Below are 24,814 nucleotides of genomic sequence, written 5' to 3'. Positions count from 1 at the left end.
AAAGCTCTAAAGCGGCAGTACTTTAATTGAAGAGGAATTGTGTAGTAGTTAAAACAGTTAACGTTGTTGTATTCAAATTTCGTTGAATTTCCGCATATTCTTCAGTGTCGATCAGGAAGTAGTTGCGAGGTATTTGTAGCTTTGAAACGCCCCAGTTTTTATCTTTGCTGCTTTGTGGTCAGTATGTGTAGAAGCACTTGTAGCTTTCAAGTCTGTAGAGAAAAAGCAACACAATATCATCAGACACACCTTATAGCATGGCGAGAAAGACGTCCCAAAAAGTAAAAAGTAAAAGTCAATCTCATTGTAGTGATAGGAGCAGCGAGTAGCACGTTTGCTTCCTTTCTTATCACTACCTCTTGAGCCTTTTACTATATAATCTTTAAAAACCGTAAATAAGATATTGTACAAAATTCATCATTGGGTTCAAGTTCAAAGTTATATCGAATACATACTATATTTGAGCATAATCTCACCTAAACTACACCTGGTCAAGCAGACGTGAACCACGCGCTTCTTTCCAAGTGGCCTCTTAGAAGCACTTCGGCGGATAGACGAAACGAATTTAACAAAAAAAAAAGACAACGGTGAACATGAACACCGCTGGGTGAGTGCTACTGCCGAACACTTGAGTCGAGATTGAGGTGATAGAAAATTTCAAAACTCAATTGAATACATCAATGCACAACTGCGACGTCTTCACAGGGTGTCGATTGTTACTCTTAGAGTTAATAAACTTTAGACATTAAACTATAGTTTAATGTCTACAATAAGGGCACCTTTGATTCTGTTAAGTAGATCTATGGTGTGAAACATCCACCACTATGCGGTAAATGTTTTCGCTACCAACTTGCGGTTTCTCCCGGGCATACAGTAACTATTTTTACTGCTTTTGAAATTTATGCATCAACTTCTCCAAGGCTATCTTTTGCAGTTTCTTTATTAAAAACTTACGCTCACTGAGAAACACGTGAGCTAGGAATATCCTCCACACAAACCAAATCACTGTAACGTTATCATTGATCCTATTCCAAACTCTTCAAAATGAATATCGCTGGGCAGTGCTTAGACAACCCGCATAAAAGTCATGTTTTCCTTACCCGGCAGTTGGTTTCAGAATACATATTGCACAACTAAAAACAGACGACTATTTAGATGGTGTTCTAGTATTTGTAGTTGAGGGGAAGCTTCAATATATGAAAACCATTCTCAAGAAGGAAATTGAATCCACAACGTTGTGTTTTAGTACATGTATAACACGTTTACTCACCTAGAGAAGATTCGAAACCGGAAAAAAGTCACAGTGGTGCTTTCGACACCCCGAAAGCTTGAAAAAACCGGCCAGTTGATCAACCAATTGAAAAAATAAAATAAAACGTGCTTCATCCTTCTATATAAAAATAGGTGTAACACAAAAGTGCAACATGTCTTTGCACAGGTTGTTGAGTGTTTATTGTGCATTATTTGAGAAACAGCAACAACTTACAAGGTCCCGTCAGAACCGGAAAGTAGCTCGGAACTTGCAGCACACACCTCAAGCAGAAAGCACGCACGAAATTGGCATACACAGGACGAGCGCGGACTAACAACTGTCACATTTCTTTCTGCTTCGGGTGTCAGCAGCGCGCTCCTTTCGTAAACGCGGCCGCGACAGCTTGCGAAGTGACCTTCGTCTTCTCTGAATTACGAGTCTGATAAGCGCGCGCCGGAGAGACGACGCTCCGTGGGAGCGGCGCTTCGTGGAGGCGGTGACATTGAGAGTTCGTCGAACGCGAGACCGTCACGCCATCTCGCTACTGATAGCGAACGAAATGCGCATACGTTTTGAAGCTCTGCGGTCTGCCAAGTGGTGTATGGTATATATAATTTGCTTGCCCTTAGCACTCCACGCAACGTACATTTTGTGACGTAGCGGTTAGCGCTGAGAATTGAGAAGTTACTGGTTTGATTTCGCACGAGAGGTGTTTGCCTTCTGATTTATGGGAGGATCTCTTAGCACGTATTTTTTGCGTCACTTCTGTGACGGAAGTACGTCCGCGGTGCCATGGTGGACCCAAAAATAAAGCAATTTCGTGTTAAAAACCAGCAGTTGTCAGAAAAAAATTTCGTCAGAAAAACATTGGCGCTGGAGAAGCCCACAGGAGGCAAACTTCAGTTACCAACATATATTACACGTATATTTCAACACACAGGTGTTTAGGCTTGTTGAACAAAATAGAAAGACAAGAATCTTAGGTATAAATTCTTCTTAAAAAGCAACGGTCAAGTTCAACATAAACTATTTATTTTTACATATTCATCTCGACAGAACATCTATTCTGAACCTGACCGCCATGAGGCGTGTCAACCCACAACTTCAAAAGAACGAAAATTTACTGATGCATCAGAGAAAGACCGACGTAGCCAACACTGAATCGGCCTGTAATGATCCTTGTAACCCTTGTAACAAGGATTTCGTCACGGCACGCGAAAGCCTACAATCTGGTTAAATAGATCCGGACCTAGGCATGTCACGGTAGAGTGTACACGAGTGTGCACTGCTCAGTCAGGGTCAAGCTTAATCAATACGGAATTACAACATAATTGTTATTGGTTTCGAGGGTATCTCAAAGCATCTGTGTGGCACGTTATTTTTTGCAGACTTCAAAATTGAACGAAACTACGTGGGTCAGCATTCACGCTGCGTCTAGCTCCGCTACAATTACTAGAAAGCTTCTAACATAGTTTGCTTCCAAATACTCTCACTCAGAAGCTGCACGCACCCTCAGCTTCAGTGTTCTGCTTTAAACTTACTCCATTGCCTAACCTAAATAATCCTATAGCATGTTGCGAAAAAACACAAAACAGCCATCTAGCCGCACGAAAATATTTGATACTGCTGCCTTTCAGAAAAAAAATAAAAAAAAGTGCAGCTTGGTAGGTTTCCTCTCGTTGCATAAATGCGCAACTTGAAACTGCTTTTTTTCTAACGATTCACTTTCGAAGGAAAAATCCTAGCATGTCCGCGGAGTGAATGATGATGAGTCGGCGAAGCTCTGGGGGTACATCGATAAAGCCGTGAACCTTCCGTGAATATTTCACAGTACATAGTTAGCCTGTCCATCCGTCCGTCAGCTCATCCGCTTCCCCATCTGTCTGTCTGTCTGTCTGTCTGTCTGTCTGTCTGTCTGTCTGTCTGTCTGTCTGTCTGTCTGTCTGTCTGTCTGTCTGTCTGTCTGTCTGTCTGTCTGTCTGTCTGTCTGTCTGTCTGTCTGTCTGTCTGTCTGTCTGTCTGTCTGTCTGTCTGTCTGTCTGTCTGTCTGTCTGTCTGTCTGTCTGTCTGTCTGTCTGTCTGTCTGTCTGTCTGTCGAGATGTGTCGAAACATCTCGAATTATGTGAGCGATGCAAACGCAATCTAGTGAACACTTCACGTACTAAAGGTGGCTATGAACGAGAACTACGGCAGACAAGCCTAGGCTTTAGGGAGCTTGACCCTTGAAAAATAAGCATGGTCAGCAGTACGGTGTTGCAACTACTCAAATTTTCACGACGATGTTGCTGAGCCTTTTGGCGTAGTTTGGCCAGCTTCCAGCCACAGTTTTGGCTATTCAAAACGTAGTCGCATGAAAGAAAATGCACGTCCCGGCAATCACAGAAGACTGAGCGGCTGCAGCGCTTGTAAATCGGCCACCGCCCTTTGCTAAGAGCCACAAACCTGGTGTACCTTGCTGTGCGCAAGCGAGTTTCAGGAGCCCCCAAGCAAATGCTCGCACCACGGCGCTTCGGTTGGCGAAATTTGGTGACACCCTACGAGCGCTGAAAATTTGGTCTGTACTCACTCCATGGCTGCCGAAAAGCTTTTCAGAAGCCCCAATTACAATAAAATATTCGTGACAAAAACAGCCACGTGGATGAAAAAGCTAAAGTAGAATGCATGGAATACCCGCTGCACGTTTCGCTCGCATTAAGCGGTCAAAAAACACGTTGGGCATTGTTAATATGGCACCATTTAACCCACACAGGAGTGAAAAAGCACTGTAGTTGCAGAAAGCTTGTGAACTTACAGCTACACCTCCTCATGCAAGATGCTTGTGTTTTAAAACGATTATTTGTTTTCGCACAATGATGTTTTAGGTAAGTGAGGCAAATGTTGTTCTTCGGGTTGAAGTACCAATGGTAAGCCTGGCGCAGGCAAGAGTGAGAGAGCGGTGGCAAGCTGCAGAGTGGTTTTGGTGTCTTGTGGGCTGGAAAGAAATGCAAGATTTAATGAAATTCGTAAAGTATAAACCAGGCTAAGCAAATGATAGAACCTTAAATTATTTTTTTTACTTTGTGCGCTTCTCGCACGTTCCCTGTTATCTGCCTGCTTATGATTTTGTGCTGCTTCATGATACTAATTTCAACATTCCTTTCGCAATCGAAATCTAATTTATATAGAATTGCCGAGCACTCGCTCTTTTCATAGTCCGTTTTTAGGTAAGAGTGGGCACGTATGTTTATGTCGAGCACTTTAGTAGCTGTATGGATGGCGTGATCTTACTTGTAGAGTCAGCCACCTTCCTCACATCTGCACCTTATGTTTGTATGATTGTAAGACATTAGGGCTTTTGAAAACTTAAACCTGTAGTATTGTCCAAGCATCCGCCTAAAGCGTCAATCCAAAAGCTTTTTTCTTGTGATAATAAAGTGGGGAATCACGCAATCATATCAGTTCAGTTACTGCAAGCCCTGTATGAGTAAGGCTCATTACATTTCGAATGAAATATCTAGATAGTACACCTTTATTTATTTGAAGGCTTACGTAGCATAGCTTATTTTGTTAGAAATGCTAACCTTTACCCCTACCTCATCGAAAGATGGTTTCATTGCGCTTCTTCCCGATTTGACTCTTATCTCAAACATTGTGGAAGTTATATTGCGCTTCTTCCCAATTTGACTCCTATCTCAAACATTGCGGAAGTTATATAGAACGAAAATGAAATTCGCCTCAGAACGGAAGGAGTTATACTACTTTTTTTTTCTCTGTAAGGGGTTATACTACCTCTAGCAAAGGCCCAAAGGACAGGCGTGAAGATCTTTGATTAGCCCGCAGTATTCTGTAAGCACGGTTCTTCATTTGTTTGTAAGAAATTGCTTGCAGGAATACAAACTGAAGGTTAGACTATGATTTGCCTAATTGCAAATTGGATAAACTGATTGCATAATTGCAAATGAACCATTTTATATTTGCATGTGTGGTGGTAGAAAGTATCTTCCACCGCACTCTTCAGCCTAGTAAACCAGAAGTTGCTTTGAAACTAAAGTTTGTGGAACTCATCACTGTGGTAAGCGGTATTAATGAGAAATAACTTTCCTGCTAAGTTGGCGACTGGCAAATTGATAGCACAAATAAATTTCGATGCCAAGGTTCTGAACCCAAGCATGCCGTATATTATAACACATGACCCTGCGTATCAGAACGACAGTAGTTTTTGAAACTAGGTCTCATACGCCTACGAAAATTATTTTTTAACATAAAATTTCCTAAATATACTTACTTTCACTTGCACATGTTGAGCATTTAGAAATATGGATGCTAGACTCCTTTCAGTACCATACAGTCTAATAGCTCTATGAAATGGCGGGCTTTTCATTCGCAGAATAAGAAATTGAACGTTGCTTTCGCTGACTATCAATTATATCGAATGATTTTATCGCTTGCGTAAAAAATTACATTTTGCCACATCATGAAACCTTACCTAATAGTATGTTTTGCCAGCAGTGTTAAAAAGGCTAAGCCTATTCACGTTTTGAATGTCCACGTTATGGTTCAGAACATTGATGACATGGGGGGGGGGGGTGCTACAGCTAGAATTCAGGCAACTTCTTTATTGAGACACTGCTGGTAAGCGAGATGCATTGGCTAAATATCGCACATTGTACTTTTAACGTAATAGCTTAAAGTTCTTCAGACCTTATACGTGAGCTCCTAGTTTATCTCAACTCTTGACCACTGAATGTGATAGAAAAAGACGAGAAAAAATTTGCGTGAATATTTTGGAGGATTGGCATGAGAACAGAGCATAGTATGGCCTTTTCTTTAATACTGCGCATCAGCCATGCTCGCGCTGCTCAGTCAAAAGCGATATTTTTTGCGCAGTATACATGCAATGAGCAGCGTGATTTTAGACAAGGCACTTCACCCTATGCAGTTCCTTCCGAAGCCCCGCCGCGGTGGTCTAGTGGCTAAGGTGCTCGGCTGCTGACTCGCAGGTCGCGGGATCAAATCCCGGCTGCAGCGGCTGCATTTCCGATGGAGGCAGAAATTTTGTAGGCCCGTTGCTCAGATTTGGGTGCACGTTAAAGAACCCCAGGTGGTCGAAATCTCTGGAGCCCTCCACTACGGCGTCTCTCATAATCACATGGTGGTTTTGGGACGTTAAACCCCACATATCAATCAATCAGTTCCTTTAAAATGGGTTATTCTTGGTAGGAAGGCATAGTGTGCAGTGTTCGCGTGATCTTCACATTAAGCGTAAGTGTCTGAAAGATTGCTGCACTCACATTTTCCGATCATATGTTTTGAGCCTGTTTTTTTAAACATTGGTTAAAAGTTGTCCTTATCATGATCTTCGGGATAAGTAGTCATTGTGAAATGTTCACTGCGTTGGTGACTCTTGATGCTGTTTGCCCCTCCCCACTGTAATGTTTGTCTTTCCTCTTGTTTGGGATACATGCATCTCTGAAGGTACTTACAGCGCAACACGAGAAAAAAACACAGGACAGGGAAGAAGCAAAAGAGAAAGAAAAAGAAAAAAAGCGCTGTCTTTTCTTTCTATTTTGCTCCTTCCCTGTCCTGTATTTTTTCTGGTGGTGTGCTGTAAGTTCACGATGGATCCTAACCAACTGGCCCTACTTACCGTCTTACTACATGCATCTCTGACTGACTGTTGCAAATGCTTTTATGAATTTGTTGAAAAGGAATTAGGGAAAACTATTAAAGTGATGTTCTCATGAGCTACCCACCAATAATGTCACTACGGTCTTCTTTGCACAAAGGCGGATTATAGCGGTTCCAGAATTAAAAGCTCCATTGCCGTGTTGAATGCCGCAACTAGCTTAGAGTAAGTGGCAACCCCACCCCTCAGCAATTCAGTTATGAATAAGCACATGCCACACTGCCTAAGGGGCACGTACATTTGAAGGCTATCATGGTTCTGATCACATGACATCGTTAATGAGCTGCAAGCGTTCAGATGCACCATACTGACATTGCTATCAGAATGCTGTGGAACTTTGAGCTATCCGCTGTATGTACCATATTTCTGTAACATTTGAGAATACACGAGGGGCCATCAGGTGGGATGCCACCAATGGCATTTGAAGTTAATAATTCACATACAATGTCGTTCATAAATATGGTGGAACCCTGATATATCTCAAGACTAATAAAAAGCTATCGATGAGCTCGAAATAAAGAAGTTCATAGCTTAAAATCTATGAAAAAACATTTCAGCACTATAAAATAATATTAAATTAAGAATGTCTTCTGGAGCCACTAAGAATATGCACCTAAGCCCGTCAGGTATAGTTAAAAAGTTTCCGGATCTCCAAATGGTGATTGAGTATCTATTCTGAAAATTGCGTGAGCCAATGGGAAATATTCTCCAAGGTTACTTTGGCTGCGGTTGTACTCACGTAAGCACACAGACTGGCACTTGATTTCTGAGACAAAAAAGTTGATGTGTTTTCTGCAGAACAGATAGCTGAACATTTTGCATTCTCGGCTGTAGATGTCGAAATACCAGGCATAATATATCGTGGAGCACTTTCCAGTGATGGGACTTTGCAGGCATGCCACATCCATTGGTTTGGTAGACGCTGAAAATGTTTGAGTCACTTATAGTATGTACAGCAACGTAACCATGTGATAGCGTGTAACTTTGTTATATTCTTATTTATTACTCCTGATAATTAGTTCTTTTACCTAAAAAATTTTCGATCATTTTAGAGGGAGATATTCGCTACTGGTAATGCTGATATTATTTCACAATTTTAGTTACATTGCAACACTTGAAATAATTGAAGAATTTAGAAGCTTGCAATGGCTCTAGCCACTTTTCTAGAGAGGCCGACGTTTCGAGACCTATTGCTGTGGAGGGGGCTGTGTTGGTCGTGGAAGCATCTCCACGTCTTGTTTCCCCATGACTCCGACTTTCGCTCTCGCACACGTTTCAGATGCCATGAAAGTTTATTGAGGTCATTGTTCTTAGCGCCAGGTTTACCTTTTCAGGTATGTTCCGAATTCGCCATTACTCGAGGAAGAGCCTCCTTCCCAAATTCTTTTCTGTTTCTAGGCTAGAAGTGTTATAGAAGTCGCTCTTATAATCGTACTTCGTACAGTGCTCTGCAAGAGTGACGCATTGCACTTCCACCTTCTTAGCGTACTGTTGGTGGATTATTTCTGAGAATCACTTGTTCGTGCCTTTGTACTGTCTGGAGACTCATACCACGGTACCTTCTAGACAACGCCTTGGTGTTGCTCCTATACAAACAACAATCTCTGTATGGGGTAGTTAACCATGTTCCTTCTAGCTGCAGCCAAGGCTCTTCATAGAATATTTCTTTGTACAGCCAAATGGTAAGCTTACACCTAATAACAATGACTGCGCAATTTTCAACCTACACAAAAACGTGCAAATGCTTTTAATGGTCGAGGGTTGACCTATTGGTACCACTTGTATAACGCGCGTGAACCAGTCGTTTGTAATCTTATAATAGTCGTCGTACGGTATGAATGTGAAGGATGCCGTGGTGGAGGTTCAAGAGTTTTCGACTACCTGGGGTAATTCAACATGAACTTTAATCTAAGTACATGGCCCTCGAGCATCTTTGCCTGCGTGGCAATTGTGGCCGCCATGACCGATATTTGATTCTGTTACCTTCTGGTCAGCAATCATGCCCTCTATTTTCTGAACGACCATGACAGGTTTGTCAGTTCTTGTACATAGAGCATAAATGAAGTTTATCAGAAGTTACTTCTTACCCAATAACAAACGCGCTTCCGTGAGGCAGTAGGTACTTCATATTTAATCTAAGAGGGAACAAATGGAAGTATTTATGTTGCATAATTCGAAATAGAAGGTGCAAAAAAGAGACCAGACGAATGAAAAAGCGGTGCTTTGTCTTCGTGCGTCTCCCTTTTCGCCACTCGTATCCTTTTCGACTCCTATATCGAAACATGCCTAAGCATGTGCAGGTAGCCCCGCCGCGGTGGTCTAGTGGCTAAGGTACTCGGCTGCTGACCCGCAGGTTGCGGGTTTGAATCCCGGCTGCGGCGGCTGCATTTCCGATGGAGGCGGAAATGTTGTAGGCCCGTGTGCTCAGATTTGGGTGCACGTTAAAGAACCCCAGGTGGTCGAAATTTCCGGAGCCCTCCACTACGGCGTCTCTCATAATCATATGGTGGTTTTGGGACGTTAAACCCCACAAATCAATCAATCAATCATGTGCAGGTAACGTCGCGTCTTATCTTCCTTCTTTCCTACACAGTGTGCCATTTCACTAGATAGTCAGCGTTTCCGTTGTCCCAATCTTCACCCGAATTGGTGTTTTATGGCACTTGTCTTTCATTAAGCAACCGAAGTTTTCTTCCTTGCCAAATTTGGAATCGTTTTTCTGCATGACTTGCTATATTTCCACTTTACATCTTACAGGGCATGCATTTGACCTTTACGATCCTTTTTTTATAGTGTCTTCATGAAATTATTCTCATTTTAAACTTTTTTACAGTGGATTCATATGCTTCAAGTAGGTCTGCTGTTGCGAAGAAAGACGGTTCTGTGTGGTTCTGTGTGGACTACAGACGGCTCAATAAGATCACTCGCAAGGATGTCTACCCACTGCCGCACATCGACGACGCAATTGACAGCTTTCACGGAGCCCAATTTTTTTCTTCTCTCGATCTGCGCTCGGGGTACTGGCAAGTACCCCTGGCTGATGACGCTCGACCGAAGACTGCCTTCATCACACCCGACGGCTTGTACGAATTTAACGTCATGCCGTTTGGTCTGTATAATGCACCTGCGACATTTGAGCGCATGATGGACACCGTTCTGCGCAACTTGAAATGGCACACGTGCTTGTGTTACCTCGATGACGTTGTTGTCTTCGCTCCAGATTTCTCCACCCATCTCCAACGTCTAAAAGAAGTTTTCGCACGTGTGAGCAATGCCAGCTTGCAACTAAATCTGAAGAAGTGCCACTTTGCAGCACGCCAACTCACCATCCTAGGGTACGTCGTGTCTAAGGATGGCATTCCTCCTGACCCAGCCAAGCTTCGGGCCGTAGCCGAATTCCCAAAAACTGCGTCCGTCAAAGAACTGCGTAGTTTCGTGGGCCTGTGCTCATACTTCCGACGCTTCATACGAAACTTCGCCACGAATATATCACCGCTGACAAAGCTCCTTGGAAGTAACGGGCCCCTCAATTCGTGGTCGTCAGAGTGCGACAACGCGTTCTTGAAGCTCCGCTATTTGTTGACGTCTCCTCCCATTCTCCGCCACTACGACCCTACTGCCCCAACTAAGGTGCACACGTACGCCAGTGGTGTAGGCCTCGGCGCTGTCCTGGCGCAGCGCAAACCCGGGTTCCCTGATTATGTTGTGGCATATGCAAGCCGTACGCTCACGAGAGCCGAGACAAACTACACCGTCACGGAAAAAGAGTGCCTGGCGATTGTCTGGGCTCTTACAAAGTTTCGACCTTATTTGTGTGGTCGTCCATTCGATGTCGTCACCGACCATCATGCACTATGCTGGCTGTCATCATTGAAGGATCCCTCAAGCCGCCTCGCCCGTTGGGCTCTTCGCTTAAAAGACTACGACATCCGCGTGCTCTACCGCAACGGACGCCAGCATGCTGACGCCGACGCCCTCTCGCGCTTCCCTCTGCCTGAAGGTGATGTGCTCTGCTCAGTATCCTCGGTTGCTGTTTCTGCCATTGATGTTGACATCATTGCTACCGAACAGCGAAAAGATAATTGGATCACCCAACTGATCGACTTGCTCTCTGATCCGTCCGCAACGCCATCCACGCGTGCCTTGCGTCGTCGAGCTCACCATTTGGCCATTCGTGGCGGCCTCCTACACCGACGCAATTACGACGACGATGGCCCGCAGTGGCTACTCGTGATACCCCGCAGTCTGTGGTCGGAGATATGTGAATCCGTCCCTTCTGATCCACAGTGCGCGCACTCTGGGGTATTCAAAACCTACCATCGCATTAGACAACGCTACTTCTGGCGCGGGATGTACCGCTACGTCCAGCAGTTCGTTCGCTCCTGTCTCGCTTGCCAACGCCGCAAACCGTCCGCACACATGTCACCAGCCGGTCTGCAACCGTTACCTTGCCCTGACCGTCCGTTTGGGCGCATAGGTATTGATTTGTATGGACCACTTCCTCTGACTTCCACTGGCAACCGCTGGGCCATCGTCGCCGTAGATCATTTAACGCGATACGCCGAAACCGCCGCTCTCCCTGCGGCTACTGGGCGTGATGTTGCGTCCGTCCTACTACATCGATTCATACTGCGCCACGGTGCACCCCAGGAGCTTCTCAGTGATCGAGGCCATGTCTTCTTGTCAGAAGTTGCCGACGCCATTCTCACTGAGTGCCATTCTGTCCACCGCAAAACTACTGCTTACCACCCGCAGACGAATGGTCTGACCGAACGCTTTAACCGCAACTTCGGCGACATGCTGTCGATGTACGTCGCCGCCGACCACACGAACTGGGATATACCATACTGCCCTTCGTCACCTACGCCTACAACACCGCCCCTCAGAGCCCGACTGGTTTTTCACCTTTTTTTTTTTTTTGCTGTACGGAAGGCACCTGTCACACACCATCGACACGATACTCCCGTACACGCCGGATCCATCTGAGTGTACACCTATTTCCAAGACCGCCAGGCTTGCTGAAGAGTGTCGCGAGCTTGCCAAGACTTTTACGACGCATGAGCAAGAGCGGCAGAAGAGTATTCGTGATGGCTCCGCCACTTCTGAGCCCACGTTCCTTCCTGGTTACCTTGTATGGCTCTCAATCCCGACCTCTGTAGCTGGCCTTTCTTCCAATCTACTCCCGAAATATGAAGGTCCCTACCGTGTGATCGAGCGCACATCTCCGATCAACTATCTTATCGAGCCAATTGAACAATCTTCGGACATGCGCCGCCACGGGCGCGACATAGTCAACGTGGAGCGCCTGAAGGCTTACTATGACCCGCTCGTAGTGACAAGATGTTAGGTCGCCAGGCAGCTCCCTCTTCGACCCCGGGGTAATTGCAGAGAAGCCGCCGAACACTGAAATGGGTTGAACTCTGAAGTGCTTTCTAGTGGGTCTGCCCAAAAAGAACGCCGCTCGCGCGGAGAGTCCGTGCTTGGCCGTTATTGTCGTCATTGTGTAGACTCGCTGTGTGCCGGCTAATGAACGCCATAACACTACATACAAACTAGTTTTTGTGAAGATGGGCATATGAATATACATGTATATCATTATCTGTGGCAGTATAGGGAAAGAAAATGTTATTGACAGTGCAACAATAACATGTATTCTTATCGAGTGACGCATTACCACAGGAAATGAAATCAAGCGACTACCAATCAATCGTCGTTCACGTTTACAGTTATGCTGGCGTCCGGTCACAACTACCGGTTTCACGCCCCCCCCCCCCCAGCTTCTTCTAAAAAGCAAAAAAAAATCACAGAATATCCATAGAGTGAATGATGATGAGTAGGGCGAAGCTTCGGACGGTTTTATGGTAAAACCGTGAATCATCCTCTGGCCGTGTTCGTTCGTCGTCTGTTTGTCTATTTGTTTGACGCACGGGTGGACAGATGGATGGGCGCATGAACGCATGTACGGACGAACGAATGGACGGACGCCCGGATGAACGAATGGACGAACGAATGAACGGAAGCAAGAACGAACGGACGGACGCAAGCGCGGACGAACTGATGGACGCTTCGCCCCACTTATCGTTATTCACTTGTCATCATTCATGGATGTGCTGCGATATTTAATATTTATCATACTATAAGTAACGTCCTATAGTATCGTACCTTTTGCATTTTTCAGCGTATATGCATTTCGTTATATGTACAAGTACCACCATCTATGGCCGGTTCAAGAAGTAACGAGAGGTGTCTACATGCCATTACGACAGGTCGCTCAGCCCATGCCTTAAGGAGCTTCGCTCCTAAGAAATCATAAAACAGAATGAGTCAAATCAGTTGATTGCTCCCAGCTCCAACTATGACAGAATTTGCCGCAAAACATAGCATCGCAAACGCAGTACAATGATGTGCTGAAAGCGCCTTGGAAACTTTTTCAATAAGAAAATGTACAGCAGCATGGTCACTACTTTAAACATGCTGTGGGAGCAGTAACGCATTCATGCAAACATTACTAAACATGCAGTGTTCTCTTCGCAGGTAATTGCTGTGCCCATTTCTATGATTGCATGAAACCTGCACGTGGTGCCGTCTGGTGGCGGCCGCAATGGGGAGCTATCATAACTGAATGGGAAATATTACGTGTCTGGACAAGTCGATCACATTTACAAAGTGCGGGAGTACCGATGTAAGACAGCAGCGTTCAGTAATTCTTTTTTCCCTAATACGGTTTCCCAGTGGAATCGATTACCTTCTGCGATAGTTGTCGCTGTTGGTAGTGAATCATTTTTTCTTTTGTTAGAGTCAAATGAATTGTTCAGTTGATGACAGGTGTTTTGTTGTGCGGTATAAATATTGTACTTGTTTTCGTCTTACTGTATGTTACCCGCTGGCATTTTTCGTACATTTTTGTCAATCTCCGTTACGTTGTGTATTCAGTGTACTTCCTACAATCTGGTTAGGCTGCACTGTACTTCCCCCAAATTGAGCTTATGTTCTGTTTTGTAATCATGTTGTATTCCCCCCATAGTAATGCCTTATGTCACTGTGGGTATCAAATAAATAAATAAATAAATAAATAAAAAATTCGCAGAAAATCATATCTGACGAAAAAAGTTAGATATAAAAAATGACTCTCGCTTTCTGCGTAGCAGCGATCCACAGGAGCATTCTGATGAAGTCGGAGCAATGTACAACAAAGTGCCTGGCTTCGCTGGACAATTTAACTCCTCCCGTTCAAAACATATGGAACCCTAATATTAACTTATAAAACTCTAGGAAACGACGCAGCTCGAAGTACGACACTGAATTTATGGGAATATTTCACTGGGCTTCTGCTTTACAGAACCAAGGGTCATTTGCGGTAACTAGTTTTATTTTCGCGGTATAATGCTTCCACCTTCTTCCACTTCAGTTACTACAGGTCACCACTGTCACCAGCGAGAGATGCCGCAAGTGCACACGTCTGTGAATCCTGCTCATGTACGCACGCAGTTCTCGAGAAATCGAGAAAGCGATACTACGAAAAAATAAGCATGTAGACTGCCGCATACTCACCTTGGCATTTAATCTCGCATGCGTCTTTTGTTGGGAACTGGTTGTCGTTAGTGGTGCACGACCCAGTAACGAGCATTTTACAGGACTTGAGGGCATGGTCGTAATACCAAACTTGACGTGGTGGCTTACAGTCGTTACCAAGATATGGTGACACTTGACATACACTAGGAATTGTGACGTTCTGAATTTGAAAATTTCTTGCGAACGCTGAAAATTTCGGAAAAAGAAGTTATATAGGGCCAAGATATCTCTCGTTGCAAGCAAGCCCGTGTTTAAAAAAGTGGTTGCGATTATATATTATTTCCCGAGTTAAAATATTCTGAATATTGACTTCAGGCATGAGTTAGGAAGGTTTTCTTCTAATTAGTTCAAATTGTCAGCAATTTGTTTAAAGGACTTTGCCCAATTGTTAGTATTGTCACAGCCGAGGTACGATGATGACTTCGAAAATAGCGCAGATAAAGTGGCCTTGGTTTGGTAATTATATGGAGGTCTTCAGTCCTGTCGTAACCATAGCAAAGTGTTTTTGCTTTAAATTACATAAACAATGAAATAAAACTTCGGCAGAACACAGGTATCATGGGAATCTATCTACCTTATGTGAAGCATGCGGGGGGCAAATAACTGTCGTGTGATTTCTTTATTTAGGAAAACGTTATAAAATGACACTAAATATATGTACAATTGTTAGTTGTACGTGCAGAGATATGTTGAATTGGAGCGTGTATTTAATATAACCAGTTGTTTTGGGCTGCGTCACAATGCCAACAGCAAAAATGATATTAACAACAGCAGAAGTGGTAAGCTGAGTGCAGCGCTTGTGCTTGCGATCCAGGGCTACCATCCTCGAGGTTGGTAGTCCTGGATGCTACGTCACCAACTTTATTGGGTGGCGTTTCTGTGTACAATTCACGTTAACCTTACGTGACACATGTATCATAGGAGTCCAAATGAAGTGTTTATTATATAAGATAATCAGCACTGCGACCAATATTTCCATTTCACAAACATTTCCCCGACACAGGTCACTTTTCCAAGCAGTTATAAGACCCAGCAGGGCTCTGTGGTACACTTGCTTGTGATGCAGAATTATTTGGTTGGATTTTTGCAGGTATCCTTATATGTATTATTTGCATCGACAGCGACGACCCGGCATTTCTCTTAACGCTTTCTGAAAAATATCTCTAATGAAGGTATTGCCCGTTCCGGGGTAACTTTCAGTCACCTGTGGCGCATACGCACATATTATGGCCCACATTATACGTCTGTGAGCCACACGCGTATGATGTAAAGGGCTTCACGTCATAAATGACAGAATTTTGAAGTTATTCATGTAACGACCAGCAAGAAACCACTCATATTTGTCAAGTTCTCTTACCCTCCCACGCTAGTTTTGGTCAAGCCGATTAAGGAACCCAATGAAGGAGATCACTAGAGCAATATATATATATATATATATATATATATATATATATATATATATATATATATATATATATATATTTATATATAAATATATATATATATATATATATATATATATATATATATATATATATATATATATATATATATATATATATTGCCACGTTCCATTTCCCAAGTTTTTGTTATCGTCCCAAAACACCACACGATTCTCAGCGCAAACCGCGCCTGCAGTTTTCGAGAGGGTTCCGGACTGTAGTAGATCATTTCGATAAGATTACGCCCACTGTGCGAATAATACAGATTGTTCTGGAATGTACGCCGCCGCCAGCGATAGCGCTAGAACATTCGATGGCGGGAGTATAAATGCCGACGCGCTTCGCCGCTTGTCAGTTGTTGATCGAAGGCCGACGCTCCGTTCGCCGCTATCAGTCTGAGACTGCTATCTGTGCGAGACTGCTGCTGTAATTGGACTTTCTGTTTACCGGGCACAGGTTCGCCCAAATAAACAGTTAAATCCCAACAAGAAGTCTCCTGTCTTCGACCACGTCACGACCCCGTGACATTTGGTGGAGGTGCTGCTTCGTTCATGTACCGGACGCCCCCGTCAAGCCGTGAACCCAGCCCACGTCGCGGAGAAGACACCGACGCCAACCAGGAGCAGCGAACAAGCCGCCGACAGCAAGGGCTACCACCGGAGTACGGGCTTCTACACGACAAGCCGCGGAAGACCAAGGCCATGACCGCGACTGCAGCGACAATGACAACCGCAGCGTCCCAGCCCACGATGGTCATGCATCAACCCAGGGAACCGCCAATTTTCCATGGGTCATCGTTCGAAGACACGGAGGCCTGGCTAGAGACATACGACCGTGTGGCCGCCCTCAACCACTGGGACCATGACGAAAAGCTGCGTCGTGTGTTCTTCTATTTAGAAGACACCGCAAGGACCTGGCTCAAAAATCGGGAGTCCACGCTCCGAGCGTGGGATGTTTTCTGCGGCGCATTCCTGCAAACGTTCGCGAGCGTCGCTCGAAAAGAGAGGGCCGCTGCTTTATTAGAGACCCGGGTTCAGCTACCAAATGAAAATGTCGCCATTTTCACAGAAGAAATGACCCGACTATTCCGTCACGCTGACCCAGACATGCCTGAGGAGAAAAAAGTTCGTTTCCTCATGCGAGGGGTCAAACCGGAGCTCTTCGCGGGGCTGATGAGAAACCCACCGAAAACCATCCAAGAATTTGTAGCCGAAGCGACCACTATTGAAAAGACCCTGGACATGCGCACCAGACAGTATAATCGTCGCCTGACTGCAGACTGCGCTGCTGCTCAAGCCAGTAACTCCGGAGACCTGCGTGAAAAGATCCGAGCGATCGTGCGGGAAGAGCTGCGCCAGCTGTTGCCTTCGGCGCAGCCTCAAGTGGATTCGATCGCCGACATTGTGCGAGAAGAAGTTCGGCAATCGCTTCAAATTCCCCACGCACCGCTGCCCGAGCCGGAAGCTATGAGATACGCCGCTGCACTGCGCCACAACGCTCCTCCCGGTCCACGCCAAAACGCCGCCCCATCGCACTTCCGTCGACAGACGCCACCGCCGCCACCACCCCCACCGACGTCATACCGTTCGCCAGCGGCCCAGCGCAGTGCACCGAGGAAGACTGACGTCTGGCGCACCCATGACCATCGCCCGCTCTGCTACCACTGCGGCGAGGCCGGACACACATACCGCCGATGCCAGTACCGACAGATGGGATTGCGTGGCTTCGCCGTCAATGCACCGCGTCCGCAGCCAGGAGAACGACCACGTGACATCGCCGCCTACCTGACAGGAACTCGGTGGACACCACGAAGCCCTTCGCGTTCGCCGTCGCCCAGCCGCCGCACGTCACCGCACCACCGACAGTACTCTGTCCCAACGCGGGGCCGGTCTCCTAGCCCGTATCCGGGAAACTAAGGGCAGCAACCGGTGGAGGTGCGGTTGCTGTGCGACGAACTACCGAAGATCCTCCGACGACGACGACGCCGCGACGGAGCTTTCCGAACACAACGCCAACCAGGCAAAGCCCTGACGGCGAAAGCTCACTTACCCAAGGTGGCCTGACGACGCAACATGGAAGCAGCGGAACAAGCCGACGCAGCCGTGACCCGACGCCACACCCTAACTGTAATGCGAGACGGCGAACTAGCAACCTCGATGTTCTTATCGACGGCCACAGTGTGACCACTCTCGTCGATACTGGAGCCGACTATTCTGTCATCAGTGGGTCGTTCACCGCGAAGCTAAAGAAAGTTAGGACAGCTTGGAAAGGCCCTGAAATCCGCACAGCCGGAGGTCATCTCGTAACGCCTGCAAGAATCTGCACAGCGAGAGTCACCATTAACGGCCGTATTTATCCTACAGACTTCGTAGTCCTACAGCGTTGCTCGAGAGATGTCATCCTTGGCATGGACTTCTTATGCCTCCATGGTGCTGTCATCAACCTAAAAACAAAGTCGATAACGTTATCCACAGAAGAAGCACTACCACCGCGCATGCCGTCGGGACACCATGCTTTAAATGTGCTGGATGAACAAGTCACCATTCCGCCTCGCTCAAGCGTCATTAATTTAGTCGGCGTTCTAAATCACCTGACTTCGAAGGCGTCGTTGAAGGCAGTCAGCATCTGTTGGTCACCCGAAATATTTGCGTCGCAAGAGGAATTGCAGAGTTGCGGGGAGGCAAAGCAACGGTTATGCTCACAAATTTCAGCAATGAGTACAAACATGTGAACAAAGGAACAACGGTCGCATACATCGAAGAAATTGTCGAAGCCACCAGTGCTTTCGCCCTCGCCGATTCTGCGGAACCTGCTCAGAGGAACCAAGCCCCTCCCATAGCTTTCGACGTAAATCCCAGACTTTCGAACGATAAGCAAGAACAGCTCAAGGCCCTGCTCCTGCAATACTAAGATTGCTTTTCGTCGTCATCGAAAATTCGGCAGACCCCAATCACGAAACATCGCATCATAACCGAAGAAAATGCCAGACCACTCCGTCAGAGTCCGTACAGGGTTTCGACGCGAGAACGTGAGGCCATCAAGAGACATGTTGATGAAATGTTGCGGGATGACATTATCCAGCCGTCCAAGAGCCCATGGGCATCCCCCGTGGTGTTAGTGAAGAAAAAGGATGGGACCCTACGTTTCTGCGTCGATTATCGCCGCCTGAACAAAATCACAAGAAAGGACGTGTATCCTCTCCCACGAATAGACGACGCACTTGATCGGCTCCATAACGCCAAGTACTTTTCGTCAATGGACCTCAAGACTGGCTATTGGCAAATCGAAGTCGACGAAAGAGACCGAGAGAAGACGGCGCTTATAACACCGGACGGCCTCTTCGAGTTTAAGGTGATGCCCTTCGGCCTTCGCTCAGCGCCTGCAACTTTTCAACGCGTTATGGATACAGTACTGGCAGGATTGAAGTGGCAGACTTGCCTTGTGTACTTAGACGACGTCGTTGTGTTTTCCTCGAGTTTCGACGAGCATCTTCGGCGCCTTGAAGCTGTACTTCAAGCCATCAAGACTTCCGGACTCACACTGAAGCCAGAAAAGTGCAGATTTGCGTATGAAGAGCTCTTGTTTTTGGGGCACGTTATCAGCAAGTCTGGAGTTCGTCCTGATCCACGAAAAACAGCCGCCATCGCCGAATTCCCGCCGCCCACTGACAAGAAAGCCGTGCGCCGATTTCTGGGCCTGTGCGCCTATTATAGGCGGTTCGTGAAAAACTTCGCCCGCATCGCCGATCCTCTCACTAACCTTACCAAGGCCGACGTGGAGTTCAAGTGGGAAACGCCACAGGAACACGCTTTCCAGGAGCTTAAACATCGCCTCCAGACGCCTCCGTTACTTGCCCATTTCGACGAATTCGCCGAGACAGAAATACACACTGACGCAAGCAGCGTAGGTCTTGGCGCCGTTCTTGTGCAGAGGGCTGACGGACTTGAAAGGGTTATTAGTTACGCCAGCCGATCGCTATCCAAAGCAGAAGCAAAATATTCCACAACAGAAAAGGAGTGCCTCGCCATCATCTGGGCTACGTCGAAATTTCGCCAATACCTCTACGGCAGGCCCTTCAAAGTAGGGAGCGACCACCACGCCTTGTGTTGGCTAGCCACTTTGAAGGACCCTTCAGGTCGCCTCGCACGATGGAGCCTGAGACTTCAAGAATATGACATTACTGTCATTTACAAGTCCGGCAAAAAACACTCCGACGCCGACTGTCTCTCTCGTGCGCCTGTCGACCAACCGCTACCCGACGACTCGGATGACGACTACTTCTTGGGAACGATAACTACCGACGACTTCGCTGAACGACAGCGGGCCGACCCGGAACTTAAGGCGCTAATAGAATACCTCGAAGGCAGGACCGCCGAAGTCCCGAAGGTATTCAAGCGCGCACTTGCGTCGTTTTTTCTACGAAACGGTCTTCTACAAAAGAAAAACTTTTCACCGCTTCGGGCTAAGTATCTCCCTGTGGTGCCTTCAGCTCTACGACCAGAACTCCTGCAGGCCCTGCACGACGATCCGACGGCAGGGCACCTCGGTGTTTCTCGCACGCTCGCGAGGATACAAGAAAGGTACTACTGGCCGCGTCTTACCACCGACGTCACTCGTTATGTGAGGACATGCCGGGACTGTCAGCGACGCAAGACACCGCCGACAACGCCAGCGGGACTTCTGCAGCCAATTGATCCACCTTGCCGACCTTTCCAGCAGATCGGTATGGACCTACTGGGGCATTTCCCGACATCGGCTTTCGGAAACAAGTGGATCGTGGTAGCTACCGACTACCTCACCCGCTACGCCGAGACAAAAGCCCTGCCAAAAGGCAGTGCATCCGAGGTAGCTAAGTTCTTCGTCGAAAATATCGTCTTACGTCACGGCGCCCCGGAGGTCCTTATCACCGACAGAGGAACGGCATTCACTGCCGACTTAACTCAAGCGATCTTGGCATACAGCCAAACAAACCACCGCCGGACGACAGCGTACCACCCTCAGACCAACGGCCTCACCGAGCGGCTTAACAAGACGATCGCCGACATGCTGTCAATGTACGTCGATGTCGAACACAAGACGTGGGATGCCATTCTTCCGTATGTGACCTTCGCATACAACACGGCGGTGTAGGAGACGACGCAGATATCTCCATACAAATTGGTCTACGGAAGGAGCCCGGCAAGGACCCTCGATGCCATGTTACCCAACGTCACCGACGAAGAAAACCTCGATGTGAGCGAGTACCTTCATCGCGCCGAAGAAGCCCGACAACTTGCGCGGCTCCGTATCAAGAATCAACAGACGACCGACAGCCACCGTTACAACCTTCGACGACGCTTCGTGGAATGCCAGCCCGGTGAACGTGTTTGGGTGTGGACGCCGATACGCCGACGTGGACTAAGTGAAAAGCTTCTGCGACGGTACTTCGGACCGTACAGGGTGGTTCGACGTCTCGGCCCACTTGATTACGAGGTTGTCCCCGACGGCATCACGAACTCTCAACGACGCCGATCGCGACCTGAAGTCGCCCATGTCGCACGGCTCAAGGCGTTTCATGCGCGTTACCAAACTGAAACCGTGTTTTTTTGTATTATTATTGTATCGTAATTTATTTATTGTACTTTCTTGCATTATTATTGTACCTTCATCTTTAGTTAAAGCATCGAGACGATGCCTTTTTCAGAGGGGGGCAATGCCACGTTCCATTTCCCAAGTTTTTGTTATCGTCCCAAAACACCACACGATTCTCAGCGCAAACCGCGCCTGCAGTTTTCGAGAGGGTTCCGGACTGTAGTAGATCATTTCAATAAGATCACGCCCACTGTGCGAATGGTACAGATTGTTCTGGAACGTACGCCGCCGCCAGCGATAGCGCTAGAACATTCGACGGCGGGAGTATAAATGCCGACGCGCTTCGCCGCTTGTCAGTTGTTGATCGAAGGCCGACGCTCCGTTCGCCGCTATCAGTCTGAGACTGCTATCTGTGCGAGACTGCTGCTGTAATAGGACTTTCTGTTTACCGGGCACAGGTTCGCCCAAATAAACAGTTAAATCCCAACAAGAAGTCTCCTGTCTTCGACCACGTCACGACCCCGTGACAATATATATAGTGAGTGTGTGTGTGTATTGTCACTACATGCAGCTATATGTTGCATGTGATACGTGTCATTAGCTGCTATTCGCAGAAAGCCTACTTATTTTTAGTATGACGAAAGATTTTTACATAACCCTAATTGAACTTTCATTGATCTCATTTATTTCATTGACGGTAATTCATTTTCATGACGGTCGTGAAAGACTACTGGTATGCACACCTGAACCATTTCTACTCTCATAATACTCGTAACCTCCAGAGAAAAGATCTGCTGTTTGTGTTTATTGTGCTCTTTACTTGTTGCAAATGATGACCTCGAAGAATAAAACGAGGATTTGTTTTACATATTTTAAATTATGCAAATTATATCAGTAGTCCACAATACAATATACGAGAAAAGCTTTATTTTTGTTTTTCCTGCCGTTAATAACGCACTATCAAACGCAACTCTTAAAATTCGAAGATATGTAGTGTTCTGCACATAGTAGCTAATTTTAAGGGCCCTGTGCTTTAATTACAGTAAGCAGTAAAGTTCTATAAAAATCTTCTCATTCCTGATGTCGACTTTTAACTTGAGCGCTCTGGAACAATATCTTTAAAAAATTGCAATACTTTGTATGTGGTAAGATTTATACATATAGATAGCCTATACCTTGCATATAAATTTACTAACCTTGTTCCAAAAGCAGTCGGAGAAAAAGCAGAAAGCCAGTTAACCACCTCATAACTGTGGAACGCTTAATGTAAGCGTACACAATGCAGATGTGTGAGTCTCATGCAAAATAAATGAATTACCAAAATAACAACGAGACAACGTTCGAGACGCTTCCGTAGAAACCTTGTGCAATATTTTTTTAAGGCTTCATGTCTCCCATCAAAGCCAATTGTCTAAACTTCGTAAGGATTTTGCGCACAAGTGGCGTTTTGTATTCGAAATTTGTGCAGCCATGGATTGTCTTTTGTGCAAAAACGGTGGTGCAGAAATGTTTTAGAAATATTTTAGGCGTGTTTTTAAGGAATAAATGCGGCAAAGGGAGACTATTCGAGTGTGTCGGCGTCAGAGTCATGACGTATACTTCCAGTTATGAATAGATTTACTGTCACTGTTAAACGTAACAATTATTGTGTATAAAAAATATTGAAGCACGTGGCTATGATCAGTTATGAATTGTGGCTTGAGTCGCGATCTTGAAGATTTGATAAACAATAAAAATTGTTTACTTTTTGTAGAACTGTGCAGCCGTTAAGGAGAGTAAGGGAGGTCGGTAGTTCTTCATTCGTATATTTTGTTACTATAGGGGCTACAGCACACTTCTCGGCGGGTTGAGGGTGGAAATGGTGGGTATAAAATACTGTAAAGGGGTTCTGCCACACTTCGTCAGCATGGGGGGAAAACACTGCTGATTGGTCAGCGAGGCTCCCGAGAATAAGAAAACCAAATACTATAGCGCAGCACGTGACTTGGAAATTACAATAAATTTTCAGTCAACTCAAATCGCTTACTCTTATTTCGACAAATGACGCTACAGTCTCAAAAATGCCTGCCTCTGAAGCCCTGGCTGATTTAAGTATGCAGTATGGCATGCTCGGCCGATACAAGAGGCCACCACGGGATGCCGTCACTTGTTCGCGCGTGCCAGCACGTAATCGCACTGAAAAGCCGCGCATTCGAAGAACGAAAAAGAGGCAAAGTGCTCAAGATCACGAGATGTGCGTGAAGTGTTTTTTTCTCCATGCCACCTTTTCCTGCCTAGTTTCCAGCGCTTCCACCTAGACGTTAAAAGAGAATGCAGTCACACCTCAAGATACTTCTTTGTGACTATACTCGTACTGGACGGATTCTAAAAAATGTTTGCGGTGGTGAAAGAGAGAGCGAGATAAATAGAGAGCAAAGGAAGGGATGTGAACCAAGCTAGGCTCGGTTGACTGCCCTACTCTTGGGAAGGGGGAAAGGAGAATAATAGAAAGAGATAGAAAAGAAGAGGGGCAAGAAAGAGAAGGATGAATAGTCAGCTCGAGACTACACAGCGAAGTCTCACACTGCATGTTCTTTCAAAAGCGGTTGTGCAGTCTGGTGGTCCTCAAGAAGTACAAGAGGGCTTTCGTGACTTTGCGCATATGCGAAACCGTCGGCCAAGGTCCCAGGATCCTCTTTTCCGTAGGCTGCCATAAATCCAGCTGACAGAGCTTGGCGGTAGGGAATTCATGAGCAAACTAGCTGCTTTTTACATGCTGTTGTGCTGGATGACGATAGCGTAAATGGTATATACCAGGGGGTTGCCAACCTGCGGCATTTTTTACAGTTTTATATATATACGGCCCCCGGATCAACGTTAGATCCACTCCCGCTCCCCTTGCTACTCCACAGCATAAGGCCGATATGGCAGTTTTCACACAAAATTTGGTTTTGACTTGTAAACTATCTTCATAAATTGCTAGCTTGTGACACGAGGGCTGAAAGTAGACGTGAACTCCACTTCGAAAGACAGGCAACTCCTGGTATATGCCCTGAAAAATTCATGAAAACACACACACACACACACACACACACACACACACTTACACACACACACACGCACACACACACACACACACACACAGAAAGAGAGAGAAAGAGAGAGAGAGAAAGAGAGATAACACTTGATAATGATCATTAAGGCTCTTGACACCCATGAAATGAGTCAGTACGGTTTCAACCATCTTTTTTGTTATTTTAAAGTTTTTTATGGCCTGCGTAACAATTGATCAAAAAATAAAAGCAGCAGGAGATGCATAGGGGGGTTCTAAC

The 24,814-nt window shown here is 46.1% G+C and overlaps 1 protein-coding gene across 1 annotated transcript; it reads right to left on the bottom strand.

Moving 5' to 3' along the window:
* LOC142765039 (carboxypeptidase inhibitor SmCI-like) lies at window positions 1-22,793 on the bottom strand. Its single transcript, XM_075865605.1, has 5 exons — window positions 22,700-22,793; window positions 14,470-14,676; window positions 7,658-7,840; window positions 4,045-4,224; window positions 1-212 (listed from the first exon to the last, which is right to left on the bottom strand). Exons 1-5 carry the CDS (start codon window positions 22,749-22,751, stop codon window positions 112-114), a joined length of 723 nt encoding a protein of 240 aa, XP_075721720.1. The 5' UTR covers window positions 22,752-22,793; the 3' UTR covers window positions 1-111.
* Window positions 22,794-24,814: the final 2,021 nt, after the last annotated feature.

Source organism: Rhipicephalus microplus, chromosome 6 (genome assembly GCF_043290135.1).
Source record: "Rhipicephalus microplus isolate Deutch F79 chromosome 6, USDA_Rmic, whole genome shotgun sequence".
Classification (NCBI taxonomy): Eukaryota; Metazoa; Arthropoda; class Arachnida; order Ixodida; family Ixodidae; genus Rhipicephalus; species Rhipicephalus microplus.
This window is presented reverse-complemented; position numbering and strand designations above follow the sequence as displayed.